Below are 26,825 nucleotides of genomic sequence, written 5' to 3' on the forward strand. Positions count from 1 at the left end.
CCACTAGCCTCCCTTCTCCCGTAGTAGTCGGTCGGAGGAATTTCGATCGGTCGCTTGCACTTGTGCACTCACTAATTGAGGGGGGAGGGGGGTTGAGGAGGTAGTAGCGGTGCTTTTATTTTGCAATCCACCCGAGGCACTGGAGATGAATGGAATGCGCTGGAGCTGGAGAGGGGACTTGCGTTACTTGCGCACAGAGTCGCAAGCCCAAGCGACGAACCTTTCCTTTTGGCACTTTGCAACTGCACGATAATTAATATTGGGGACACTGCCGAAAGTTTGATCCATCTTTTCGAATCGTGCTGCCACTGGCTAGGCGGCTGCCGCACAGCCGACCGAACGCAACCGGCGTCACGGAGCTATCTACGCAGCCTAACGCACGCGGCCCGGTTGCGCACGCACTTTTATACGCACCGCGCCGGCGGAGAAGGAAATAGGCCGAAGAAGAAGAAGTAGAAGGCGAGCCCCGCTTTTACTCTGTTGCCCTTCAACGCACACGCACACACCATCACACTTCCGGGTGGCTGATTCTGTATGTGCAAAAAAAAAAAGAAAGATGGACGCCACGCACACACAAATTGACCTGCGAATAGAGACAGGAGCGAGAAGAAGAGAAGCACCAGGGGAAGGGGGAGGGGGGCCCAAAAGGGAAGAGAAATTGGGGATGTTTAAATATTCAAAGACCCCCTACCTTCCTTTGTCTTTCTCCGCCCTTTCCCATCCATGGTTATAGTGACGCAAGCGAGCAGCTTGCACACAGCACCACCATCTTATCTACCAGACATGCCCCTACCCTCCTCATACGCCAAATTTTTCGCCAAGTTGTTTTATAGGGAAGGTAAGACGGGAGACGAAACCCCCTAGACAAAGAAGGTACACAAAAAAAGCGATTGGATGGAGCACGGAATTGATTTCCATGCGTTTGGGGTTGGTTTCTAATGGGCCCTCTGGATTGACCGGGCCTACCCCTCTCTCTCTCCCTCTCTCTCTTTCTCTCTCCTTCTCTCTTCTTTGCACACACACACAGTAACAAAAGAGTGCGTCGTCGTCATCGGGGCAGAGAGTTCGCACTTTTAATAGATCAAAACCAAAGCGTGTGTCTCTGTCTCGCTCTCTCTCTCTCTCGCTCTCTGTTTCTCTTAGCTTCGCTCTCTAGTACGCATTCTGGACGCCTCGAGCCCGCACGCACACACACCCTAGATTCACTACAGTGAACGAGAGTTAGAGAGAGAGAGCGAGCGAGATAGGGAACGAGAGATGGGCGAACGTGCGCGCCGCATTTTTCGGTTGGTCAATTTCGGCGGGCCGAGAGAAATATAAATTCATATTAATTCCCGGCAACAACAACACACACACGCACACACACACACCGAGCTGATCGCTGTGCGTGTTGGAGAATAGAGAAAGAATAGCAATAGCAAGAAAAAAAAAGAAGGTATTGCGTCTAGTGGATGACCGTGATGAGAGGGTGGCCCCTGAGGAGCGCGGGAGATGCGAGGGGGGAAGCAGCAGTTCAAGGTTTTTTTCGGGCAGTGCGATTTTTGCGTGTAGCTTTATTGCTGCTTCCTCGCACTGGTGCGCGCGTGAGTGAGTGAGAGAGGGGGATCCGTACGCGCTCCAAAGGTTCAATGACCCCCGGGGCGGCAATGCCAACCGAAAAACGATCAGCAGGGGATCACGCGCTCAACAAAAAAGGCATAGAGAGGGGTCGCTTATCGGTGTATCCTCGGGCCGTTTCGTCGCTGTCTCTGTGCGGCATAGCAGCAGCGCAGCAGCCAGACCACACCACGCTCTCTGTGCGTCTACGCAGCCGAGGCAGAAATTGGGACCGTCAACGGTCAACAAAGGAATAGAAAAAAAACGAACACACACACACACACACACACACACAAAGAGCCAAAGGGCACAACAAGAGGGGAGAAGGGGGAGGCGGGGGGAGATATTTTTATTCCAGCAGTTTCGAAGTTTTGATATCGTTCGTTTAGATTCGTTTAGATTCGGGGTTTTCTTGCTTGGATGGAGGACTCCCTCTCCGACACGAGGGACACGTCGTTTTGTGCACATAACAGAGCGGCGGCGCTCTCCCTCCTCCAAGAACCACACATGCGAACATACACACATCCGGTTGACAGGCATAAAAAAAACAAAAACAAAAAAAAGGGTTCAAGAAGTATCCCACAAATAAAAAACTGCAAACCCCAAAGGCCGCTGAGCGTGTCTTCGAAGAATTGGTTCAGCACGCATTGTGCGCCGCAGCACATGGGCTCGGAACGGTTTTTGAGGATCCGAAAGGTGGCCCTGTGGAAGAAAAAAGACGGGTGTTGGAGGGAATAGATTCCCAAAAACGGATCCCCCCGTGGAGCAAGCGCGCCCGCGCGCGCACCTTTCTTTACGCGTTTTTTCTTCCATTCTCTGTTATCCATTTTTCTCGCTTGCGCAAGATTCGCAACACGCACACACACACACACACACATTCGGGGCTTCCTTCTAGAGGCGTGTGCGTGGCCTTTAGCGCTTTGGCGAGATTAGCGAGGCGCTATGAGGCGCTGGGAAGCAGCAACCGAGGAGGTTGGTCGGTGGTTTTCTGCGTTAGAATGATTGTCCAAAGTTTTCGGAAGATAAAACAGATGCGAGAGTCTAGGCAGTGTGTTGCAAGCCTCATGCCAAATAATGCCAAAATAACAGCAAAGAGCTGAGCTGTCAAGTTGACAGATCATATCCAGAACTCAAATCGCTCTATTCTAATCGAAAGCCCCGAAACCCTACAATACGCGTCCAACGAACGATCAGTCACGCATACAAAAGCAACGTGCGGGACGACAACCAGTTCGGGACGACCCTTTAACAAATCAATCCGTGCACGTCCATTCTTTCGTCGATTTAGGCACATCACAGGTCAGAGCGGGATAGGTTTGTGTGTGATTAGGATTAGTAGCGCGCGAGCAGTGTACGACCGTGTATACGACCGAGAGAATGCATACAGCGAGCACACAGAGACATCACCTTCACTGACGCAATATCGCTTATCCGCTCGGAGCGTGATCTTAAAGCCAGTGGTGATCAATCGCTCGAATCGACAAAATCGACAACGGTTTTAATTGATGCTTGAGGGTGTTTTTTTCTAGCAACGATGGCTCATCACAGACCGGGAACGGAGTGATATCGCCAATGACAGTTGAAAATGCCATACAAAAAAAAAAACACACACACAGACAAACAGGAAAGAAATAGCAACAAGACACAAGAACGCGCGATTCTTTCTCTCTATGCTCATTTCCAATTCACCCTGACCAGCACCACACTTGTGTCCGGGTGGGTTGTGGGCAGGGAGTAGCGGGGGGGGGGGGCCGGTTCACAAAATTGAATTCGCAAATGCGTGTGTATGCGCTTGCTTTATTGCGTGCTTCATTCTCTCCCTCTTTCTAGCGCTCGGAGTTGCTAACGCTTTTTTTTTTGTTGTTGTTTGTTGCTGTTGTTGTTCTTGTTCGGGCGTTGGTTTTTCTCCGTTCGTTCGCACCAGCCAAAAGGTGGCTAATAAATCGAAATTCGCTTCGCTTGCTTTTGCCGTGTGCTCTGCTCAAAAACCACACACATACACGACGAAACCTAAGCTCTCGCACAAATCCTCTGGGCGTTTGGAAAGCTGCCTCTTCGGTCGCTTCGCTTGGAATCGAACGAAGAAACTGCCGCTGCCTGAGAAACGCGCGTCAATTAGTGCACGCGCTTCCCCGTTGCGTTGGTAGCGCTGCGCTTGTCCGAAACCCCCCCCCGGCCCCTAGCCGCAATCCCGGGCGAAGAAGGAGAGCGCTATAGATAAGTCGTATCGGGCAAAAATGTTCCGCCGCTTTGAGCTTAAGCGTGCCTACAAAGCGGTGTGTTTATCCTCATCGGTCGCAAACATAGGCGTGAGCAATGCGTGTAGGGGTATGCTTTTTTTTTTTTAATTCTTACCCATCTTACACACAAGCGTGCATGAACTACAACTGCGCGCGCACACGAAGAGCGCGGCTTTAGTGCGTTCCATCTTTTGAAGAAACAAAAAAAACAACAACATACACACAGCAACAACCACCTTGACATTCGCACCAAATAGCCGCGCACGCACACCATTTGGTGATACAACGCAAGGGGTGCGCGAACAAGGGGATAGATAGGGGGGGGGGGACCGGCGAATAAGAGAGTTCAATGACCGTTCGCGCGCAAAATCAACCCTTGTGTTTCGGGCACAAACACGCACACAGAACGAGAGATAGTGGTCCCCCCCTCCCCACCGTGTGTCGATTTGGCAGTCCAAACTCTACACACCGACAAGCAACAACCAAAAAAAAAAGAACCGACAACGCATGATGTTACACACCCTTTTGCCCGATAGAGAAGAAAGGGGACGAGGGGGGGGGGCTGCTGCTTCTGACAACGCTAGAGCGAGCGGGAGGCAAAATATTAGTGTGAGGAGCAGAGCCAAATTGGGGTTTAAATTTAGAAAGAGCCTTTTTTTTTGGCCGGTGGTTTGGTCCGTCGTCGCCAGCGTTCAATTTAGCAAATCGCCTAAACTTTGACTAACGAGTCGAGCCGGCCCGCGAGAAGAGGATGAACATAAAAAAAAACACAAACAAAATCGGTTGGATTTAGTTTTATGACAAACTACCGCAACCAAACGAAATGTTTATGTGTTTTTGTGGTTTGCAAGCTAATGTATGGAAGGGAATATGTTTTATTTCACCTTTTAGGCCGAAACATCCAACGGGTAGAATCGTAAATTATGGTTGATTAGTAAAACGCCGCGAGTGGGTGATTTTTATCGATTTTGAAGTTATTGATATTTAATCAGCTTATATCCTAGCCCAACAAAGTAGCCCACACTTGAGGATGAAGATTTGGACAGTAAAAGTTTACGATGTTTGCATAGCAGATCTTTTTACGGTATTGTGTTATCATTTGAGTGGTCATTTTTGATTTATTACAGCGCGCATAAGCAGCAATCTAAATCTTAATAGAAAGCCAGTCTTAACCAGCGACGTCATCTCGATGCGCGCTTTTATGTTGGGGGCTCGATGATGATGACAACAACAATCGAACAAACCAAAAAGCTCTTGAAGCGTTTACTTATGCGTGGAGAATATTTACAGTACCCTTTTTCGCGGCAGCTAAATTTTTACCCACGCCAACAAGGAACAAAACGCTCAAGAATGGGCGCTGATGCCCCAATGGTCTTTCTGTGTTCTTATTTACCTCCAAATCCTAACATCCTTCAACGCGTTTCGTTTTTTTTTACAGCGCCAGTTTAGAACCCCTGGTGCTCCCACAGGCTTTTTATTCTTCTAGTTTAGAAATTCTCCCTTTCTTTTCGCCGGTATCGCCAACCAAAAAAAAAAAAACTAGCCTATCATTCTCATGGCATGGAAACAGCGTAGCGTCCTGTGCTACCAACGTATCAGTGTGTGTTTGCACGCCATCCAAAAACTGTATCGAGCGTTAGAGCAAACGAAATGAAACACACTCTGCGCCGCTGCTTCTGCCAAACTCTACACAGATAGTGATAGAGAGAGAGAGAGACAGGAGTGCGGTGCAAAAAAAGCACATGTGCGAGGGACTCAACAACGGGTAACACACACAAAAAAAAAAAAAACTACGCAAAGCTGTCCGGTGCGTGTGCTTGTGGCACCCAGAGGAAGCCGAAATTGTGCGAAAAGAGCGACAGTGAGGGAGCGATACCATTTGGAGGGGGAGCGAATGCATGAGACACCATTCTAATGCGAATTCGCAAACCGTTGTGTGCGCTGGTATTGGTGGTGTGCCGATTCCACGCGTAGATGAGATGCGTAATCTAACACATTGCTTCCCCCCCCCCCATGGAGGTAAGACAAATATAAAGTGGAAGAGAACTACTGCTCCACCTGTAACGGTCGTTTTTTTTTTTTGGTGTGTTGCGCTGAGCATGGTGGCGTGGTGTGCGTGCGGCTTAGATGGCGGCGGATATGGCTTACGCACACACCACTACACAGACGCCCGAGCACGCAGCACGATCGCTGCGGACACGATTGGAGTTTAGAATGCGCGCGAAGCGTTTACGGAAGCGTTGGCTGTGTGTTACGCCAAAATTTCCGCTTTTAAGCGCAGTTAACACACGCACCTCTCTCTCTCCTCGAGGCGAGGGAAAGAACCAGAAAGAGAGAGAGAGAGAGAGAGAGAGAGAGAGAGAGAGAGAGAGAGAGAGAGAGAATAAGAGAAAAAAGGTAGAGAGCAACTGTTCAACTGGAGGGGTTATTTCAATTGGCACAAAATAAAACGAAGGCTGGGACGTGGTGGAGAGAGAGAGCGAGCTAGCTGATTATCATAGAGTCTTATCACGTACCATTCCATCATCATCCGCTGGATGGCGCTAGCGGATGGCGTCTTTCTTTCCTTTCAAGGCCGATGAATGGCTTGCAAGCAGTGGACAAAAATAAAAGCATCCAAAACAAGGTAGAATGTGGTTGGGGTGTGTTTGTGTCCAACTACAACAGTTTTTTGTTTATTTTAAAAGGAACGACGACGATCAGATCATGGGAATCTAACCCATCCGGTGTTGCAAAAGCGAGTGCATCTGATGACTAGACCACCTGGGCGCCCACTCGTAGAGAAGTGTAAAGCCTTGTTTTGTTCTACTTTCTGTCATATTAAAAGCATCACGTTTGGCAGCACGCTGTCCGGTTTTGGAGGAGATGTTCCGGATCAGGTAATTGGATTCTCTCTCTATCTATCTCTCATCCCGAGCAAACATCAACGAATAACTAAATGCAATCAGTTCAGATAGGCCAACTGTACCACTTCTTTTAGGACGTAAACTTCGCTCCGTCCCTTGGACAGACAGCTTCGAACCATGCAATTACCATTCTCGAAGGACACGCCGGCCTGAAGAGAGCACTGAAGTGCGATCGTAAAGTTGTACTCTGCAGCACAGAAACTACGACCAGAGGTTAGCCTGCAGCTATAGCAGGGACAATATAAAGAAGGATACACGGTAGCACGTGCGCGTGCGCGCGCGCCGTTTCGCTCATGTTTCTTAATGAAGTCCGAAGTCATGTTTTAGCCTCCGGTAAGTCACCGGCGTGCGCGTCCATACCCCCAATATGTGTATATATGTGGCCGAAAGGGTGTGGGAGGGTGTGTTACAACAACAACAACAAAAAACGAAACATGACAGCCCCGCGCTTGTGAGGCGCTTTATCTCTTCCCGGAGTAATTAGCATCCATGATCCAACACACACACAAAAGAAATAGAGGGAATGCAGGGCAGAACAAACCACACACACTGGACGGACCCGCGCAAATGCAAATGAAGTAATGGAGTAGCTTTCACTGTCCCAATGCGCTTCCACACCACACCACAACCTCTTCCCTTTCCAGCCCTTCGCCCGTAGCAAAATCCCGGTGAGGCACAAATTAACGATCCTGGCTGGTGTTGGGAACGTTTTTGTTTAACGACCAACCTCAAGGCACTAGCGCAAACGTGTGGGAGGTAGACCCCTCTCGGATCCACGACCACCACCACCACCACCGCCATAAATCATTTCCCGGGAGGTAATGTTCGAGGGTAATTTCAAGCGCGCCAGACACGTGGAGATTGTCCATCACCGGACAGGCAGCAGATGCAGCTCGCCTGGAGTGGCTAAGCGCTTCGAACTAAGTCATAAAACCACAGGCGGAATTGTCTGACAGCACATCCTCCCAAACTGCGACAACACCAAGCTCGCTGCACACAAAGCGCTCGGGGAGTCTTAGCATACGCAGCATCACCATCCTCAGGTCGGAACATCGTGCGTCGTCCTCTGTAGGGTGGGTAACGCTTGGCGCAGGAGTTTTGTTCGCAGCAAACTACAGCACACACAAAAAAACAACAACCCATCACTGACCCTGGACAACGCAGTTTGCGCGCAGTTCTGCGTTGTTGTTGGTTGCGCAGACCTCTTTCCCATCCCTCCAGGCTTTGGCGTTTTGTTGTCTTCCCGTTCGCTGTTTGTTTACGAGAGTGGGAGTTCCTCCGAGGCTCTGAAATGCGCGCGGGGCGCAAAAACGTGTGCGCGAGATGTGTTGTACGGATGGGGCCACGCAGATGCCCCGCAGCAGAAACACGACCTGCGAGAGATGTTACGTGTATGATAATGAGAGTGTGCGAGCGGGCGCGCGCACTCCGAGGGAGTGGTGCCTGGAAGCGCAGGAGTGGAGCGCGGGGACGAAATTTGAGAACATGCCGGAGCGCACCCTAACCCCGGAGCGCACTTTACCGATTTTGCTGGTCCGTCGCCTACACCCAGCATCTCTCTCCTCCTCCACACGCACAGCTGCAGCATGCTCCAATATTGGGTTCGAGACACGCCGTCCGCGCTTGTTGCAATGGTTATCGGGGAGGAGGGCGAGATATTTAGAGCGGTGCTTTATTTTGATGCACTTTTTCCACCTCCTGCAAGGGCTTGTGTGGATCTAAGCGCCTTCCCGGGGGCAACATACAGATCCCCAGACTTTCCCAGACACGCACACACAGCACAAGAAGCAGAGCTTGGGCCAGGCACAAAGAGCGCAGCACATGCAGGAATCAAAACTGTACCAGAATAGCGCGGCGTGATCGTCAGGCTGTTTGCTGCAGAAGAAGAGGTACACTGAACTCCCCCTGGAGGCGTGCGTCTTTTATCTTGGATTGCTTTCTTCCAGTGCGCAGTTGTCCACCTACATCGCCAAGAACCTTCAAGAAGCAGTTTTTGACGTCGAAGCGGACACGATTTGCTAGGCACAGAACGCCTTTACGCCTTCCGTCTTCTCATTCCCGCCACCGTCTCGGTGTCGAGTTCACGTGCGACAACTCCCTAGCTTCTGGCTGGTGTGGCGAAAGGTAGTGAGCGCGTGAGACTCCCACACGAACAGACGTGCCTCCGCGTACCGTGTTTTAGGTCACGTTCCGGGCTATTTCTAACACCGATCCGGCGGTCTTTTCCCGAGCTCTGGGAAATAAAAATGTGTCTGTGTGTGTGTCCAGCCTGCACCAATGAGGACTCCCCCCAGTGTACACTCTTCTGACTCTCCAGCAGCCCAAAGTCCTCAGGTTTTGTTTGTGCGCTCTCTTTTATCTCCACCAGTGTACTTGAACCACCCGCGCACGTGTGTGTGTGTTCTAGTTCCCGGTTTTTGCCCTATTGCTTCTATTGCTTCACTTACCCACGCACACACACACAGAATTCCTTCTCTTCCTCTACCTGCGACTGCCAGCGTCCCAAGCGTCCTCAGTTCCAGGGCTCGAAAGGGCGAAAAAACGAGTCCGAAATCACAGCATAACGCACCTTCTCCAATTCCCCTCCCTACCTTCAGGGCTTGGTCATGGGTGGGTGGCTTGGTGTGCACTATGGGGTCTTTGATGCCTCTGGTGTGTGTGTGTTTTTTTGTTTTCGCGATCTAGTGCATAAGGCGTGCGCGGGAAAGAGTTCATTTCTTCGCAGCACGCTCTTTGTTTTCGCGATGTTACACTGCATACACTGCAAAAAAGCGCATCAAGGGGGTCTGGGAAGCAAAGCAAACCTCACCCTCTTCCCCCCTTACAAACAAACCGTTTCTTTTCTAAAAGTCGTTCTCGCGCGGCTTTTCCTTTCCGCGTGCACGGTTCGCGCTCCTGGCGGACTTTTGTATAACCCATCCGAGGACCGACAACAGCTCACAAAGCGCTCGGAGATGAAATTCGAGTGGCGGAATAGGAACCACAGAGAGGACGGGGGGGCAAGTAGTGGGTGCATAATACACTATTGATGCGATTATCTCTCTCTCTTTGTGTTTTGTTGTGTTGTTGTTGCCCGGGCGCCCACGAGATGTGTGCAGGGAAAAAGGGCAACACTGATCTTTCACCGTTTTTCGCCGCCGCCGACGATCGTGAGATGCTCTCCGATGATGGCAATGCATAAGGGAAAGGGGAGGGAGGGGGGGATAACACCCGACGACCCGGTGAGGACACACCAGACACAGCCAGATGAAAAATCACGAGCCGCGGACGCGATGCAGCGAACAAAAAATGAAAAAAGTCGCGCAAATCGTGATCATTCGGGCGCGTTGCTGCACCCCGTCCCACCGGCTGGGTTTCGCAAATTCGTGGAACCGTGTGCGCATCATCACCCATCCTCATCATCCTCATCTTGTACTCTCTGTCTCGGGCGAGCTTGAAATTGCAGGAAAATGTGTGTGTATGTGTGTCTATATCAAAGCCACGCACAACGACGGCAGGCGTAACAGATTCCTGGGAAGGGACCCTGGAGGGGTCAACGGTTTCCACACGGGTTTCAAATTTTACGGCTCGTTGTCTCTATTTTTCCACGATCATCATCATTCCTCCCCCTTCCACAAACAAGGAAAACGGGCTCGGCACGATCATCACGATCCTATTGCGGGCGGAGTGGTTCTTTGGCGAACGCGCGTGACCTTCCCCGGAGCAGTGTGGAAGATCTCAATAAATTGTCAGCCTAGCCCAGCTCACAGATCCCCTCTGATCTCTGAAGATTACCACCGACTTTCCCGAGACATTCGAATGTGCTGCTTTCCGCGGGAGGACTAGCAATTGTGTAGCTTGTGAGTTTATAACATTCTCATTTTCAAACCAATACTCCTGTAACACCCTTAAAACGAAGCAAATCTTTAAATTTTGGAATTCTCTCGACATCTTCGACTCTGGTATAAAGTTTAAAACAAAAACTGCTGAAACGCACAAAAATTGCAGCATAGTATCTGCCACTCTGATCTACTGCCAGTTATGTTGTTGACTACCGTAGGTGTTGAGACGTTATCAACAGGATTCTTTCTTCCACCCGAATGTACAATAAATATTAGATACACAAGCGTTTTTTAAGCAACGTTAGTTTATTGTAGCTAAAAAATCAGTCGCTTGGTTCGGGGATCGGTGAAAGAATGGCTAAAGATCGTAACCTTTGCCACGTTCGGGAATTTTCGTGCTATCGGGACTCCTCGGCCCGATCGTTATCATCACGACTCCACTTCGATAGTGTCCTCTATCGGGATTGACGGAAAACACCACTGTACCATCGAATTGACCGTTAATATTTATTTTAATATTTAACAGTAGGGTCTTTCATATTCTTCGGCGTTAGAATATTCCCGAAATCCTGTAAAAATCTCAACAATAAGCCAGCAATACACAACTGTCATATCATGATCGTGCAGCTGATGTCCTATTTTTGGAGTACTTGGTCACATATTTTATATCTGATCAAGATGAAATATCCTCGAAACTCCAAAATTTTGGAGATGTCCATGAATTTCCATGGAGATGTTTTGTTTACGTTTTGTTATGAGTGTATCTCTGAAGACTACAGACTTTCTTTACATATCCGAACATGTTGCTGACAGCAAAAGAACAAAGAATTGTGGTTTGTGGATCTCATCCCCTTCTGAATTTATATTTTTCCATTTTCAAGCTAATACTCATGTAACACCATAAAAATCAAAACAAATATACCTGAAAATGTTGAAATTGGGAATTCAAAAATCTACTCTCAATGAAGTTGTAGACTGGTAGCGCTACTATATTCTCCAGCTTTAGAATATTCCCGAAATCCTGCAAAAATCCCAATAAACAGCCAACAATACACAACTGTACCTGTGCATCTTCTAAATCTGATCAAGATGACACAACCTCCAACTTCGGGAAGCTCCAAAATCCCTGGGATGTCTATGAAATTCCACGGGTTCATGTTTTAGTTCAGTTTTGAATGCTCTGGATGTCTTGTATTTTCGAAAACTCGGATCGATGAATTTCCACATGATTTCCACATGACGACTCGGAACGAACTCGTCTGCCGTCAAACTAGAGCCTTACAATGTATTCCACCTCCGAGCTCGATTTCTTCACACAAATTCCTAAACCTAAATCTGAAAGCCTAAATCCACCCAAAAAACGGTCCCCCGCATTTGCAACTTACCTTGTGGGCTCGGATGGAGGCGCCCTCTGAGCAAGCGAGTGTGACGTCCACCAGACTCTCGTCCTGGAGCAATTGGCTGAACACCCCGAGAAGGTTGGATTGATGATTGTTCCACCTCAAGCAGTAATGATCACTGCCCATGTCGGTGACAGCTTACGCTGCTGTTTGAGAGAGAGAGAGAGAGAGAGAGAGAGAGAGAGAGAGAGAGAGAGAGAGAGAGAGGGAGAAAGAGAGAACGAAAACAAAAACATTTAAATTAGTACCACCGCTGTGCAAAGCATTCCTGAGTAGCAAATAATTGGGAAAATAGCAAATTAGCAGATCACCACCCACGTCGTCGCTGCAGGGCGCGAAGGTGTGGAGAGAAGAGGAAACACACATACACACAAACAATACGTTAATTAAAAGTCGATACATACAGCCGAGAGGACCAGGCACTACCAGTAGCAGCATCAAAATCTCCATTTCCTTCGAACTGTGCCGCTTTTGTTGTTGACTTAAAAATTAGCACATCCGCTACCGTTCCTGTGCCGAAAAAGGAGACCAGGGAACATCATCCCAGCTCCCCCTCCCACCCCATCCAGCAGTCAATCAGTGGAGCATGTTTTGTGGCATCTTCCTTCCTTCGTTGCGGTCTTGCAACCAATATGCTAATTGCAGTAAATGCACTAAAGCCCCACAACAAAAACCAAAGCCTGACCGAACCTGACAGGTAAAGGAAGCGCCGCCGCCTCAGCTCATCAAGCGCTGGTATGTATCCTATCCTTCTCCTGCCCCCCCCCCCCCCCCCGCATTCTGTGCGCTATTAATTGACCTACGCGCGACCCACAAGCGCATCTCACACACCCTTGATGAATCTTGACTGTTCTTTGCTCCAACTTCTTGATGTGACGCGCGGTACACTATTGGACACAAGGGGCATCGAAAACGGTGGATGATAATTTATGCAGTGTTTTCCATTTACACGTTTTCCTGCCATTGGTGGTGGGAGATGATGCGAAGGTTCGTGTCTTGTTGGAAGTTGGAGGAGAAAAAAAAAACACACACACACACTTAATTGACGATTGTCAAAATGGCGGGCACACACATGTCGATCGTTCGGATCGGTTGCTTCGCTTCTCCACCTTCAATTTCCCCGGAGGCACTTCTGTTTTTGCCAGCGACGAAGGTGGGACGGACGACGGCATGCATTTCTTGTTCGCGAGGCGCGCGCGCGCGCACGAGGGGATGTCAAACCGCACCGACTCCCTCGGCGGCAACATCTCCAAACGGGTTCGATATTTTCCACGGCTTCGCACCTTTCGTCGTCTTCGCTGCATGCGAACCCTCCACAACTACACGGCGGGGCCCCCGAAACCGTTGGAAACCTGACAGCGAACATGCGCTCGTGACAGCCGGTACAAACACACACTTCAAGTCCCCCGCCGGGTTTGCTGCAGGAGATCTGCAGGCAGGAGATCTGCTCTGGACACCCACACACACATCGGTTTCAACCCGATTCACCGCATCTTCCGCACCGCCGTCGGTGTTTCTCGTCACTCCAGTTTTCCTTCATTTCTGCGTTGAAATAGTGTTTTGAAGAGAGAGAGAGAGGAGGTGGGTCCTGCAGGCGGGTTGAACATTATTTGTTCTCTATCGGTGGCGTTCACCACACACCTCGGGTCTCCCGGCGAGTCGGCGGAATAGCCTCGCGGGATGCGTTGTACGTAGATCTCAAAAGAGGCGTACATGTGTGTGTGTGTGTGTATGTGATGGATCGATAAGCGGGCGTGAAAAGCGTGACCCCGCTCTGACCGGTGCGCCGAGCGTAGCAGTTCACGAAATAGAGAAGATCCTCGAGATTGGAGATGCCCGCGTAAACCCTCCCCGGCAACCCGCAACCCGTGGAGCATGGATATTGGACCCAAAACCTGATATCTTCCTCGGCTCGGACACACGTAAGACGGAGGGTGGGAGCGGATCAAGATTGCTCGGACAACATTGGAACGCGACCAGTGCCACAGAGTACAGGAAGCTCGTGTAGCTGTCAGGTCAAAGTTTTGGAAAATGAGACCGCTGGAACACGCGGGTCTCAAGTAACTTCTTCCATTCTTGACCATCAACACACAAACACTCCATGCCCTGGTTAGACACACTTGCCACTGAAGCAAACGTACCTCTATACACCTACACATACATCGGTGATCTGAATCGCTCTTTCGGATAACTTCACAGAACACCTCACGGAGAACCGCCACGCCGCGTCTAGATGTGCGCAACCAGTTGCTGTAATTGAGCGCCCGTATGCATGGTTCTGTATGTGTGTGTGTGTGTATATGTGAGGAGAGGTATCTACACAACAACAACAAAAGCGTAACGCAAACTCCTCGCGTCAAAGATTCCAGAGATTCTGGAGTCTGGTCGTTCCTTTTTGCGCCTTTCGGCATCTTTACTAGTGATGTGCTCTCTGGAGCACACCCACGACTTCTATTCTAATCTGGCCGTTGCTAGCCCGTTTCCGACTCCGGCAGAATCAGACTCACTGATTCCGCTCAGAGTTCGAGTCGTCCGAAGTCGTCCGAAGTTATCAAAACCCTGATCACATAAGCATTACAACGGCCGTCTAAAGCTAACTCCAGACGGCCACAAATCCGGGCGACTCCAGATGACACCGACTTCAAACGACTAAGACTCCAGACCTCTCCAGGCGTACTCCGGAAGACTCCGCACAACTCCGGATGACTACAGATGACTCCGAACAATTCCGGATGAATTCAGGCGACTCTGGACGACTTCGGATATCTCCAGACTCCAGATTCCAGACTTCTCCAGACGTACTCCGGACGACTCCGAACAACTCCGGATGACTACAGGTGACTCCGAAAAACTTCGGATGAATTCTGGCGACTCTGGATGACTTCGGATATCTCCGACACCAGACAACTCCAGACGATTCCCAACGGCTCCGGATAACCTACGTTCCGAAGTCGGTTCCGAAATGTTCAAAGTAGGATCAGAGACGACTCCAGATTTTCGCCAACGTTACCCATCACTAATCTTATCCACCTTTAAGGATTTTATGTGTCTGTGTGTGTGTGTCTGTGTGTGTGTCTCTATAAGCGATCAGAATCGAAATTGAAGACGTTACTACACACGCTCGCGCACACGCCCTTCCCCCACCTTGACCCTGCGCACAACACAAAAAGCAGATCGGACGCTGGCGATGTTATCTGCTGGAAGCGATCTCTCCCGCGCAACAGCAGCCGCCTTCGGGGGATTGCATTGAAAAGACGGCAGAGTGTGCGGTGTGGTTATGTTGCAGATGCGTTATCCGATCACGCGTTGAATTTCACTCAACGCCTTACTGCAAAAAAAAAAAAAACAACACACACAACGCGCCTCACCAGACCCGGGACGGAAGGTGTCGACAGGCCTGCGCGCTCTCTCTTGAACATAAACACAATGAGCGGGGGTGGCGGTGCGGATGTACAAGGTGTTGACAGGGCTGTGGGGGAGTTGGGGTGAGTCGCACACCTACGCACCACCCCCGCCCATTGCCCATTGGGAACGATGTTGGATTTTGGAGTTCCTCCTCCAGGAACTTCTCTGAAGTCCGACGAACTCAAACAAAGGTCGCAGCAATGTAGTTTCCAACATTCCAATGCAAGTCAAGCCGCTTGGTGGTGGGGGTGGAGGGGAGTGGGGAATGAAATACAACTAGTAGTTGTGCAAAACCATCACCACCACCACTCCTCCCCGCGAGCTTTCCCTAGGAATGTCGGATTTGAGCTCCAATGGAGATGATGGTTGTGCTCTATGCGCTGATCATTTAAATCGCCATAACCAACCGCGAGATAATGACAAAACTGTTTGGAGGACGTGGGAGGGGGAATGCAGAAGCATTTACCCCCCACCACCACCAGATATGTCCCCGCACACACCCGCAGTGCACAGCCGAATGAGTAATGATACACACTAATTTAGTCGCAACATGAGTGAGCGCAGCATAAGGCGTTGCGCGATACAGTTTCCTCCCGCCCAGAAGCGTCCAGTGGCTGATCAGGGCTTGGGGAGGTGGGTTGTATGGACAGGGGGGTAAGGGTCACACACACACGCGCGCACACACTCGGCAGTAGTCGTCATCCGCCGTGAACGCATTTTAATTTGAGGCTCGCTCTCCCAGCAGGGTTGAGTGCGCGATTTCTTTCACCCCCCGCCCGCCCCTTTCCTCCTCCTTTACAAACCCCCCAAAAAGCTCCTTCCAGCGACACGCGTTTGCCGCCCCCGCAGTGCATGCTTCAGCAACACACACACACACCCGGAAAGCTGGCAAGAAAACTGTCGCAAACGTACGCGCGCGCGCGCGCAGGCCTTTAATGACGGGCGCGCGCTGGGCGAATAAATATAAATTAAGTGCAAAGTCCCCCGCGTTTTCCGTTTTTTTTTGCCTCCGCTATAGCTGCGTGCGGGTCCTGATCGTTTCCGCTCTCGCATGCCCGCGTGTGCGTGCACCCGGGCAAATATAATTACACGCCGGCGCGCGCGGTGGTGTGCTGTTTGCGGGCCTTCGCGTGGCCCTAAGAGTGTGCGCGCCGGTAGCGCGCAGGCACAGCATTTTCTACTAAAACTTTGCCCACAACGCCACGCTTAGAAGCAGTGCTGTATTTCTAAGCTAATGGCACGCACGGGGGGGGGGGGGGGGAGGTTGTTGCGTAGCAAGGGAAGCGTGGTGCAATACAAAGCGCGATGGTTGTAGAAACGAAAGCGTTTCGAGAAGGAAACGACAAATGCGGCGAGAGCTGTGTTTTTGCAAGGTAGAACAGTGCTTGAATTTTGGAAAAACCTCCCTTTTTGGTCGCTTTATAAGACCAGCAGCTAGGTAGAACTTAGGCTGTTGCTACCCTTTTCTTGTGCACCCTTTTCTGTAAGCTCCACTTCCAGGTCCCATCATGTCGCACACAACCAGGGGCAGAGATACTGGGGCTTTTATGCAAAGTCATTTCTACATTCCTTCTCTTTTTCTATCTTTTTTTCATTTTCTCTCTTTCTCTCTCTCCCTCTGTTGTGCGTTGTTTGCTCGTGTTTTTTTACGCACACTCAAATGCACCCGCGCAAGCGTTTCTTTCATTTTTTTTGTTTCAGCCCACGCACGCCGGTGCGGCCCTTACCCGTAATGTGATGCTGCTGTTGGCGGTTGGCTGCTGTGCTCAGCCTCCCCGCGCGCTCGGGGGCACTACCTACACCCGCCCCGCCCCGCCCTTCTCCGGAAGGGAACGGAAATGCAAAAAAGAAATAAGATCTCAACGATTGCAGCAGCAGCAGCAAACACCAACGGAGCAAACACGAAAGAGTAAAAAAGCGTAAAACGCGAACTGCATGTGTGGCGGAGGGGGGGGGGGGGTCGGGCGGGAGCAGCCCGTGGTGGGTTACTGTGGATCAGGTGACGGCGACAACATTTACGCAGTTTCCTGCCTTCTCGCCCACAACGGAGCACAACAGAGGGAGTGAGAGAGATGGGAATAAGAGGGCACCGGTGGAGTGGGGGGAAAGATTCATTAATTATTTTATTTATCTTGCCTGCCCCTAACTGTGTGCTTAAGCATGAACACGCACACACACACACACATACGCATTCGAAACGGTCCGGAAGAGTAACGGCATTTGCGCGCGCGCGATCGCAATGCTTCAAGGTAAACCCTTTGGTCACCAACACCACCCACCACCCTTCACTGTCTCTGCTCTGTATAAACGTTTTTTTTTCTGGCTCCTGCGTGCTGCTGCGTCATTTGTTTGTTTCCCACCCACAGCAGCACTCACCCCCCTTTTGGGGGAGGTTCGCGCACTTTCTCTCTGCGCAATTATGCGCAATGTGCCTCCTCCCACGCGTTGCCGCTTTTTTTCCTTCATTTTGCTTGCCTTTCAACGCTTTGTCGTGTGTGTGTGTGTGTGTGTGTGTGTGTGTGTGTGTGTGTGTGTGTGTGTGTGTGTGTGTGTGTGTGTGTGTGACATAGTAGAGTAAATTTTGAAGTTTGCAAGCTTTGTGTGCCCCTCAAAGTATGCAACGTGCTTAACGAAAGCGTCTTTTTAAAGCGCTCACTTGCATAGAGCTATCGCAACACTGCAACAGAAGAAATGATGAGATTTAGTTGTAAACTTGTATTTAAATGCCCCCGAAATGTAGGCAATTTGCCTGTATTAAGTCTTTGATTTTGAACAAAATTTTGTGTTCCTGCCATTACAACGTTCTTTACAAAAACTGCCCTTTAAAGCCACCTACAAAACCTCTTTTAAAACAGACGTATGTAAACAAAACCTTGAAACGTCAAAACACTGCTGCAATATGGACCACAGCAGCAGCGCTTAGGTAATGGTCATAGCCAGTGCTGCAAAATGTCATTGTCAATGTCATAAAAACATCGGACGGAAACAAAATGTCATGTCAGCGTCATCGCACTCAATTGTGATAATCAGAGGTGATACTCAAAACGATTGGTGTGACCAATACATGCTTCATGACATTTTTGCGACCAGTTTTCGCTTGGTCAGTCACTTTGTTATGACTTTTTTACTGTTATTAGTTCTGCAAAATGTCACTAACATAGTCATGACAAATTCCGTCTGAAACAAAATAATGTCAGCGTGACGAACTTTGATGACCAGTGGTGAGACTCAAACAGTTGGTGCGACCATCACAAGCTCGGTGACATTGTGTGCGACCAACTCTTGGTCAGTCACTTAGTCGTGACATTTTCTGTCGGTGATCATCACGACGAGTCATGGGAGAAATGCGATGCGTGCGAGTGGTTCCAACAAAACACAGACAATCAAAGCAGATAGAGCGAGAAAGAATGTACATTTTGTTGGTTTAGACCATACGCCAAGTTATTCCAAGAATGTCGTGATTATCACCGACAGAAAATGTCGTGACCAAGTGACTGACCAAGAGTTGGGTGCTAATCAAAATGTCACCAAGCGTGTGATTGAGCTGTTAAAGTCTCATCACTGATCATCTCATTTGTGTGCGCGAGCTGTTTTGAGCTTCGTTTCAGTCATGACTGTTGGTGACTGAAACAGTGACAGTTGGCAGCACTGTTCACAGCCAGAAAAAGTCATCATTATGCTTGCGACAGCATTAAGCTAAGCCTGTCAGTCAGAGTCTCGGGTTTTACTCAAACATTCTACGCATCCTTGCGACTATTCTGAGTGGCAAAAAATACATAACTTTAATGTGAAATCTTAATTCATATTTTTCTTAGTTGTCGATTAAAAACCGCGTGCAAAATTTACATAGTTTTCATAAAAAAAAAATACAACAATGAATGCATTTTGCGTATTTTTTAAATTTATCCTTGCAGTGAAATAATGCCTAAACAAAAGGCGGTCTTTGTGCCCCATTCTCCCCTACAGCCAAACAAAGCGGACGATGGCAAAACAAAAACCACAACAGCAAAATAAAGCCCACGATCCGTCAAGAAAGCGGATAACGGCGGCGGTGGCATCCATGACCTACCCTACAAAGGGCCAAAACGGGCAGAAAAGAGCGTGAGCAAACCCCCCTACCTACCCACCAGTACCACCTTGTGACGAACAGAAGGAGTGAAGAGGAAGAAAAACGCCAAAAAGAACGACGCACGAACGCGCAGAATTCCATTCCCGCGGGTAATGAGCGTGAGTGCGCGAGCGCGCGCGCGTTTGTGTCTTGTTCGCGGAATTATTTATATTAAGCGATCATGCAGCCACATAAACAAATCTCCTTTCCCCCCTTCTCTTCTTACTCGCGCCCCCACTGCATCCGCCAAGGATGCCGCCGGTGGCACATTCCTTTTCTTACGCCTTCAGCTTCCTTTTCGTTTCGAGGCATTTTTTAACCCTTGCGCGTTTTAAATAATCAAGCATTTTTATTACATAAACAATTTTATGTAAAATTTTATTTGCATTCCTACCGTTGCAAATATTTTGTTTGATTTTTTAAGTGAAAATTTTGTCCAGATTTCAAGAAAATTTGGCAAAACGATTTGGATTCAGCAAGCCACGAACCCCCTTCCCGAAGGGTTCAAAACTTAGGAAACTCGTACTGTAGCGAACGAAATACAAAAAAACAGGCCCCTTTTTCCGCGTTGAAACTGATCGAAAATCATGCAATGAGGGGGGGGATCGGAGGGGTATGGCTACTAGGACAGGCGGGTCCACACACAAGCGGCTGCTGCGCGACAACGAATGGGCGCGCAATGAAACTGACAGAAAATCCCCATAATGCAATATAATAATAGCCGTAGTGATAATCTTGTAAATTACCGTTCTCCACCATCCCGAACCTGCCCTCCCCCTCCCGCTCCCCTTGCACACGATCCGCGGTTGAGCGATCGGTGCTGCGCGCGCGGCCGTCGTTGTGGGCCGCACCACACTCTTGGACAGGGACCGTAAAAGTTCGCCTAAAGTTACGCGCGGCGCAAGATAGATAAAACACGCGGGCGGTACAGACACACACACACACACACACACACGAGGATCAAGAAGGCAGCAAAGGAACGCGCGAAAGGCAGGCGAAAAAATGCTGCTGCTGACCGAAACACGAACGCAGCCACGCCGCAACAGCAGCCGCAGCGGACAAGAAGTTTTGTGGCCCGCCGAATGGCACGAGGGGGGGGGGGACAAACACCAGGAAAAGAAACGCATCTCACACGCAAACCACCCCCCCCCCCCCCCCTGGTGAACAAGGGAGGAGCACAAGGATACGGGACAAGAAGGAGTAGGAGTAGGAGGAAGCACAAAATGCACTGACGCGCACACACGGCATAAGGCCGCGGTGGAAAAATTCGAAGTTTTGCCTCGGCCGCCGTACGCACATCAGACCGGAGAGTTCTATACCGATCGATTAGTGTGTGTGTGTGTGTGTGCTCTGGTGTGGAGAGTTGCCCTGGTGTGGTGTCCCACCACTGCCACGGCCGTAAAAAAAAAAAACAGAAAGAAGGAAGCGTGTCCGTTCGCGATTAGGTGGTCAATAAATTTTTGCGCGTTATCTCCAAGCGCGAAAGGCACGCGTGCGCGCGGGCGCGCACGTTTGTTGCAAACGGGGGGAGCGGTCTTGCCGCGCCTGCATGCAGCTCCCGCCCAAGAAAGAGCGGGTGTTGTGTGTTGCCCGGACCCGGCAGTGGATCGAAGCTGGACCAAACACAACGCAAAACCGATCAGGGAGTAAGAGAGAGACCAAGGCAGTTTGTTTTTTAGATTAAACCAACCTAAACATTTAAGAGAAAATAGAAGTGCACCTTTTACACAAGGAACACGGAAACTCAATATTGCATTAAATTGCACATATTGAGTTCAAATATGAATTTTGACAGTTTTGACATGTTTTATTACGTTACGATGGATGCAAACAAGCAGTGCAACGATATCTACATGTTTTGTATATATTAGTGTTTTTGCTACACAGTCTCGTGCTGGGCCCGTGGTACAGTCGTCAAGCCGAACAGACTAAGCACATGATGAACGTCATCAGTTCAAACCTCGTCAATGCAGGATCGACTAACATTTTAAGAGGACACACAATTCGCTCGCAGAAAGCTTTTACAGTGTTTTCCAAGTCAGTTTCGAATGTAAAAGTTGTTATTCACCGCGTGCAAAAGATGTTAATCCATCCTGATTATTTAATTTCCATCATCATAATTGTTAATTGTTTCAACATGATTTTCAACACGACTCAAGCTGGATTGAGTTTGACAATTATTTTTGATGTGTTGAAAATCATGTGTAAGAACTGAAATTTCATTATGAAGCATATACACCATTTGGCAACTGTTGAAACACATCTTGAAGACCGTGAATTTCACATTCGAAAATGACTTAAAAAACCCTTTATATGTAACGAGTCCTCAGGAGGCTTGAAAGTAGGAATTTTCATAACCATCCATTGCAGACGGTGTGGTGTCTAATAAACAAATCAATAATATTTGAAGAACCTTTATAATCACCATAACTTTGAACTACCACATTTGCGTGTCATCAAGGGGCTGCGTTAGGACTCAAGTTTCAATTTCGATGCTGTCCTTCCCGATTTGTGTGTTGGGGGTTTTGTGTAATACCTGCTACTCACACACACACCTCTTACAAGGTGGAAAAGCCATGACTTTCAAATCAAGCGTAAAAGAGAGAGAGCGGGAGCAGTGCAGAAAGGGGCAAAATGGGCACGCTTTATTTAAGCGTTATTGCACCGCAAGGATAAATTCCAAAAACTCAAAATCTATTCTTAGGATTATTTTTATGTTTATGTATTTTTGTGTTTCCGGTAGCAAAATTCACATGAATTTTCATTCAACTGCTTTAGCATGTCCATTGTGCCCTGTTTTCCCCATTTTACGTGACAATCGTTTCTCTCCGCGCGTCCCTGTTTCTTTCTCCTTTCCGTTCCCCCCCAAATAAGGGCAAAACCGTGCGATACCGAGAGCTGACTAATTTTTATCCCTCGCCTCCTCGCTTGCCTTCGTTTGCATACTCTTCGCTTCCGTCTCTAAATGTCCCAAAATCATGATCTACGGTGGCAGAAGAAAAATGGCAAAACAGCAACCACTCTTAAGGTACTGTGGTGGGGGCAAGTGGCGGAGAGGATGGCGTTTCTCGCCGAGTGCGCGCACCTAATTTGCTGAAACTGTGAAACCGATGAGAAACGGCGTGCGTGCACAGCGTGAAAGAGAGAAAGAGCGAGAGAACGGAATGAACTGGAGGTCTGAAACCCTGCATACACACCTACACACAATTTAGGTTTGGTTGGGAAAAAGGGGTAGGAGGCGAAGATGCGGGGCAAACTGATGGAGGAAATCGATCAGGAAATGCACCCGAGTCGCGGCTAGTTCGTTAGGCAAGCCAGCAGCACCAGCAGCAGCGACGATGGCGATGGCGACGACGGGGGGATGAAATTAATTTCGCAACTATATCTCGTTACTCGTTACCTCGTGCGCTGCTGCCCCGCTGCAACGGGGAAGGATGCTGCTGTGGCCGCGCGGCACTAGCAAGAGCCATCGCGTCGCTCTGTGCACGGTACGACACACGCCGACCCCAAGAGGGCCAAGCGTGGCAGCAGAGGCAGGGAGGGAAGAGGAAAAAACAGCACAGCCTGGGCCGCTTCTCAAGAGAGGTGCGCGCGAGAAGTTGAAACGATCATTAATTTGATCACGCGTGCACGAAAACGATCAAGCGAGTGTGTGTGTGTGTGTGTGCGCGCGCCTATGTGTGAGCAAGCGGTTCCGCAGATTCGTGACCGAGGAACACAGGAAGGGCCGGTGGAAGGAATGTGTGTACGTACGCGTGTGTGTGTGCCTGATTGGAGTGTTCCGTGGGGGTCGGGGAAGGGGAAATCAGAGCATTAAAATAAGAAAAAAAAACCTCCGGGACAGCGTGAAGCAACAAGCGACGAACGGGGCGCGAGAAGAAATGTACGATTTCACAACCAAATAATTCACCACCCGCACCACCCCCTATTGGCACACACACACACATACATTCCACTTTGCAAAAGCGAGAAAATAACATAACTAAAACCGGAGCGAAGGAAAAGCTGGTGCGTTGTTGTCGCTGCTGTTGCACAGAGTTGCACTAGAAACGAACCCTTTCCCGCAACCCCTCCTTCGCCACAGGGATAAGGGTGGGGTGGGTGGTGGTAAGATATTTTAATACGGTTGGAATTAATTGTCCTTTACCCTTTCCCGCTCTCGCACACACACGCACAAAGGCGCGCGCGCGCGATCGAGTGGGAACGTGCAACAAACACCCTTCTAAGTACAAAAAACTAAACGATCGAAACAACATCGGGATTGCGCGGTAGAGGGCATGGGTAGGGGGCGCAGGAAATCTAATAGGATCCTTCCTTTACCTCTCCCACTCCCCACCATCCAGGGGGATTGTGCCGGTGCCGGTCGTTGAAAGGGACGCACGCAATCACGCATGGGCTTTTTAGTGGTGTGCGCATTTATTAAACAAATGGTCACCATAAATAAGAGCTGCCACCATTTCTCTCTTTCCCCTCTTCCCCGTCTTCCTCTTTTTTTGACAGTGTGTAAAGGGAGAGAGAGAAGTGAGAGAGAAAGGGAGTGGAAAAACAACGCTAAAGGGGTTTAAATGCTTTTTTACACGAGCAGAAAAAAGTACCAGAGCGACGGTAACAAATGCTCAAAGCAAAGTGTTTTTCTATTTGCTCTCTTTTTGAGCAAACGAAAAAAAGCTTCCTTTCCCGAATCATACAAAATTTCAGTTGATCGAGAATAGATAGTTTGCCATCGCACTAATTTGTTTATATGTTGGTTTTACTTCCCTATGATTGTCACAACCAAATAGGGTGATGACAACGCTCTAGGCTACGAATCATAGAGTGCCAGTTCAATTCTGAACTTTTTTATGTTTAAGAATACATTTTTCTTTTATCTTTTTGTTTTTTTTTGTATTCAAATTTATAGTTTTTTGGTGTAATTAGTACACATAAAATGTATTAAAGTAGCATCATTAAAAAGGTAGCTTATAAAAAAACATAATAGTTTCATAGAATTATCAATACTACAAATACCTTTTATTTAAGCTATCGAAATGAGTTTGACATATTAACAAAAATACCATTGCAACGTTATTAAGTGCTGAATTACTTTGAATTGAATTATCATTAAAAAATTGAAAGGGCTCAACTCATGAAGAGCACAATTATAAATATTATAGGCGCAGCTTTTACTTTTGGCAGCTGCAAATTCATATTTCATGATATAGAATGAAAAGTTGAAACACGAAACTTTTCATTGAAATATATCAAAGGTGGTTTTTTTTAAACGTACACACAAACACAACCACACCACAACATTATTTTATGGGCAGCATATGTCTACCACCTTGTTGGAAAATAAGTTCTGAATAATACTCCGGTGATGTCTGTCCCGAGATTCGATTTGAAGCCGGATCTCCGTTGCACACACTGCACACGCCCGTTTATCGATGGAACCATTCGGGCCAGTGGAAATACCGCACGCTTGAAGCTATACAGGTTCGGTGCACTTTGAACATTTGCAGCATGATCGTACAGATTTTCCATACAACAGTAATACAATCGCATTGTATTCGCCATCCAAATATAGATAAATCGATCAAAGGTTTGAGTTATTGGATTAATTCTTATTCTCTACTCGCACAGGCAACACACCACACCATGATGACCGCGTGCATAATCGGTACCACACATACACACACACACACACCACACGCAAGCTTTGCAGAAGGTGTTTTGTTGCATTATGGTGTTGTTCGCAGCACGCCCTGATGAAGCAATTTTTCCGACAATTTTTCGCGCACCCACCCTTCCCCGGATGGAGGGAGGGATGATGATGCTGATGGTGTGGTGGTAGCAGCAAAATCCAATCATCTCATCAATCTACGCAGCACCCCATTGCCCGCCAAAGTGCTGCTCCGCAGGCTTTTATCTAATCTCGCTGCTGCTGCCTACACGGCGGAGACTCCTCCTTAGTTCGAACGCGTACCCTGCCGAGTTTTTCTGCATAAATGCAGCAGCACCAGCGGTCCTTCACTTGAAAATGCAACGAAACGGAGTGGAGGGAAAAAATAGCCGCGACCTGCCAACAGCAGCAGCCGAACGGTGGGCCTTAGAAGTTGGTTGGGTGTAATCTTTAATCTCACTTCGCTAGTGGTCCCTCGCCTGCACGCTCAAATTCCACCTAATCCTTCCGACGACCGGGGGGGGGGGGGGGGAGGGAGGGGAGGAGGGTGTCGTCTCTCGCTTGCGAGATCTTAATAGACCTTCCCGAAGTAGCGCTCTCCGTGTGTTGCAAGCATCGGAGATCGGAGCGCGATGATCTTAAACGACATTTCAACGGCTACGGAGGGGCTCGTTTTTTTTTCCTCTCTCCCTGCCTGCTAGCATTACCGACCGACGAAGGCCAATATCTGCCGCACTGGATCGGGAAGGTCGACGCAACAAACAGCACAGCACCTCAGTGTGCCCCTCATTGCCCATTAACAATCCCAATCCAAACGGGAAAAGAGCGTGCCCCTTTTTGCGCCGTGCAAGATCTTTCAACATGCTTTATAAATTAGCTTCATTTCTCGGACGCGGGGGCGTCCGAAGCTTTTTATCACACACAGATACGCACACACACACACACACACCCACGCGTGCAGCTTCTTTGCGCACAGGGCTCTCGGCTCTTTCATCCTCTGGACGGGCGCGCAAATGCGAAGTGATATCAATCGAGCAGCTCTCCCCGCCACCGGGACGATGCGGGATGCGTGCAGGCTTTTCCATCCCAACATAGGGTGGTGTGGGTGGGGGACGGACAGGAGGACACACTTTCCCACAATTCGAACGCGTGTGTGTGTGTGCGCGCGCGCACTTACTCACGCCACTCGGTCTCGTAGCGAATCGCGCGCCCGCACAGTAAATTAGCTTAAATTACACACCGTCAGCATTCAAGAGCCGTGGCCAAGTCAGGATTCATCGACACGCGCTCTTCCACTGTCCTTTCTTTTCTCCTACCTCCACCCCGGATCTTGGTCGATTGCCCGCAACCCATCTTCTGCAAGCTTTCGGCATCTTCAAGGCAACAGCAAGGCGCGCGCGCGCGCGCGCTCACGCTTACGATTAATGATCGAAGGTATCTACCTAGCGGGGCGGATGGGAAGGAGAAGATGTGTCCAACCATCTTCTCCCATTCTTCAGCAACCGGAGGAATTTCCTTCCCTTTGCGCAATAGCGCATAAAACAGAGAAGAGAAGAAGGGTCCCTCTTCTGCGCGCTAGAATGTCAAACGGTGTTGAAGGGATAAACGCGCCCGCGCGAATGGCACCACACCGCAACACTTCGCCAGGACAGGGGATGGGGAGGCTAATGATACGGCATACACCCACCAC

At 49.2% G+C, this 26,825-nt stretch overlaps 1 protein-coding gene across 5 annotated transcripts in view; it reads right to left on the bottom strand.

The window, feature by feature from the left end:
• The window catches only part of LOC120905489 (mucin-19), a 161,462-nt gene that overhangs the window by 76,608 nt on the left and 58,029 nt on the right, over nucleotides 1-26,825 (bottom strand). For 3 of the 5 annotated variants that reach the window (XM_040316313.1, XM_040316316.1, XM_040316315.1), the window contains exon 3: nucleotides 11,949-12,109. In XM_040316313.1, coding sequence (XP_040172247.1) covers nucleotides 11,949-12,089 — 141 coding nt within the window. In that variant the 5' untranslated portion in view covers nucleotides 12,090-12,109. The remainder of the gene's footprint in view (nucleotides 1-11,948; nucleotides 12,110-26,825) is intronic. The other 2 variants (XM_040316314.1, XM_040316318.1) reach the window with 1 other exon arrangement.

Source organism: Anopheles arabiensis, chromosome X (genome assembly GCF_016920715.1).
Source record: "Anopheles arabiensis isolate DONGOLA chromosome X, AaraD3, whole genome shotgun sequence".
Taxonomy (NCBI): Eukaryota; Metazoa; Arthropoda; class Insecta; order Diptera; family Culicidae; genus Anopheles; species Anopheles arabiensis.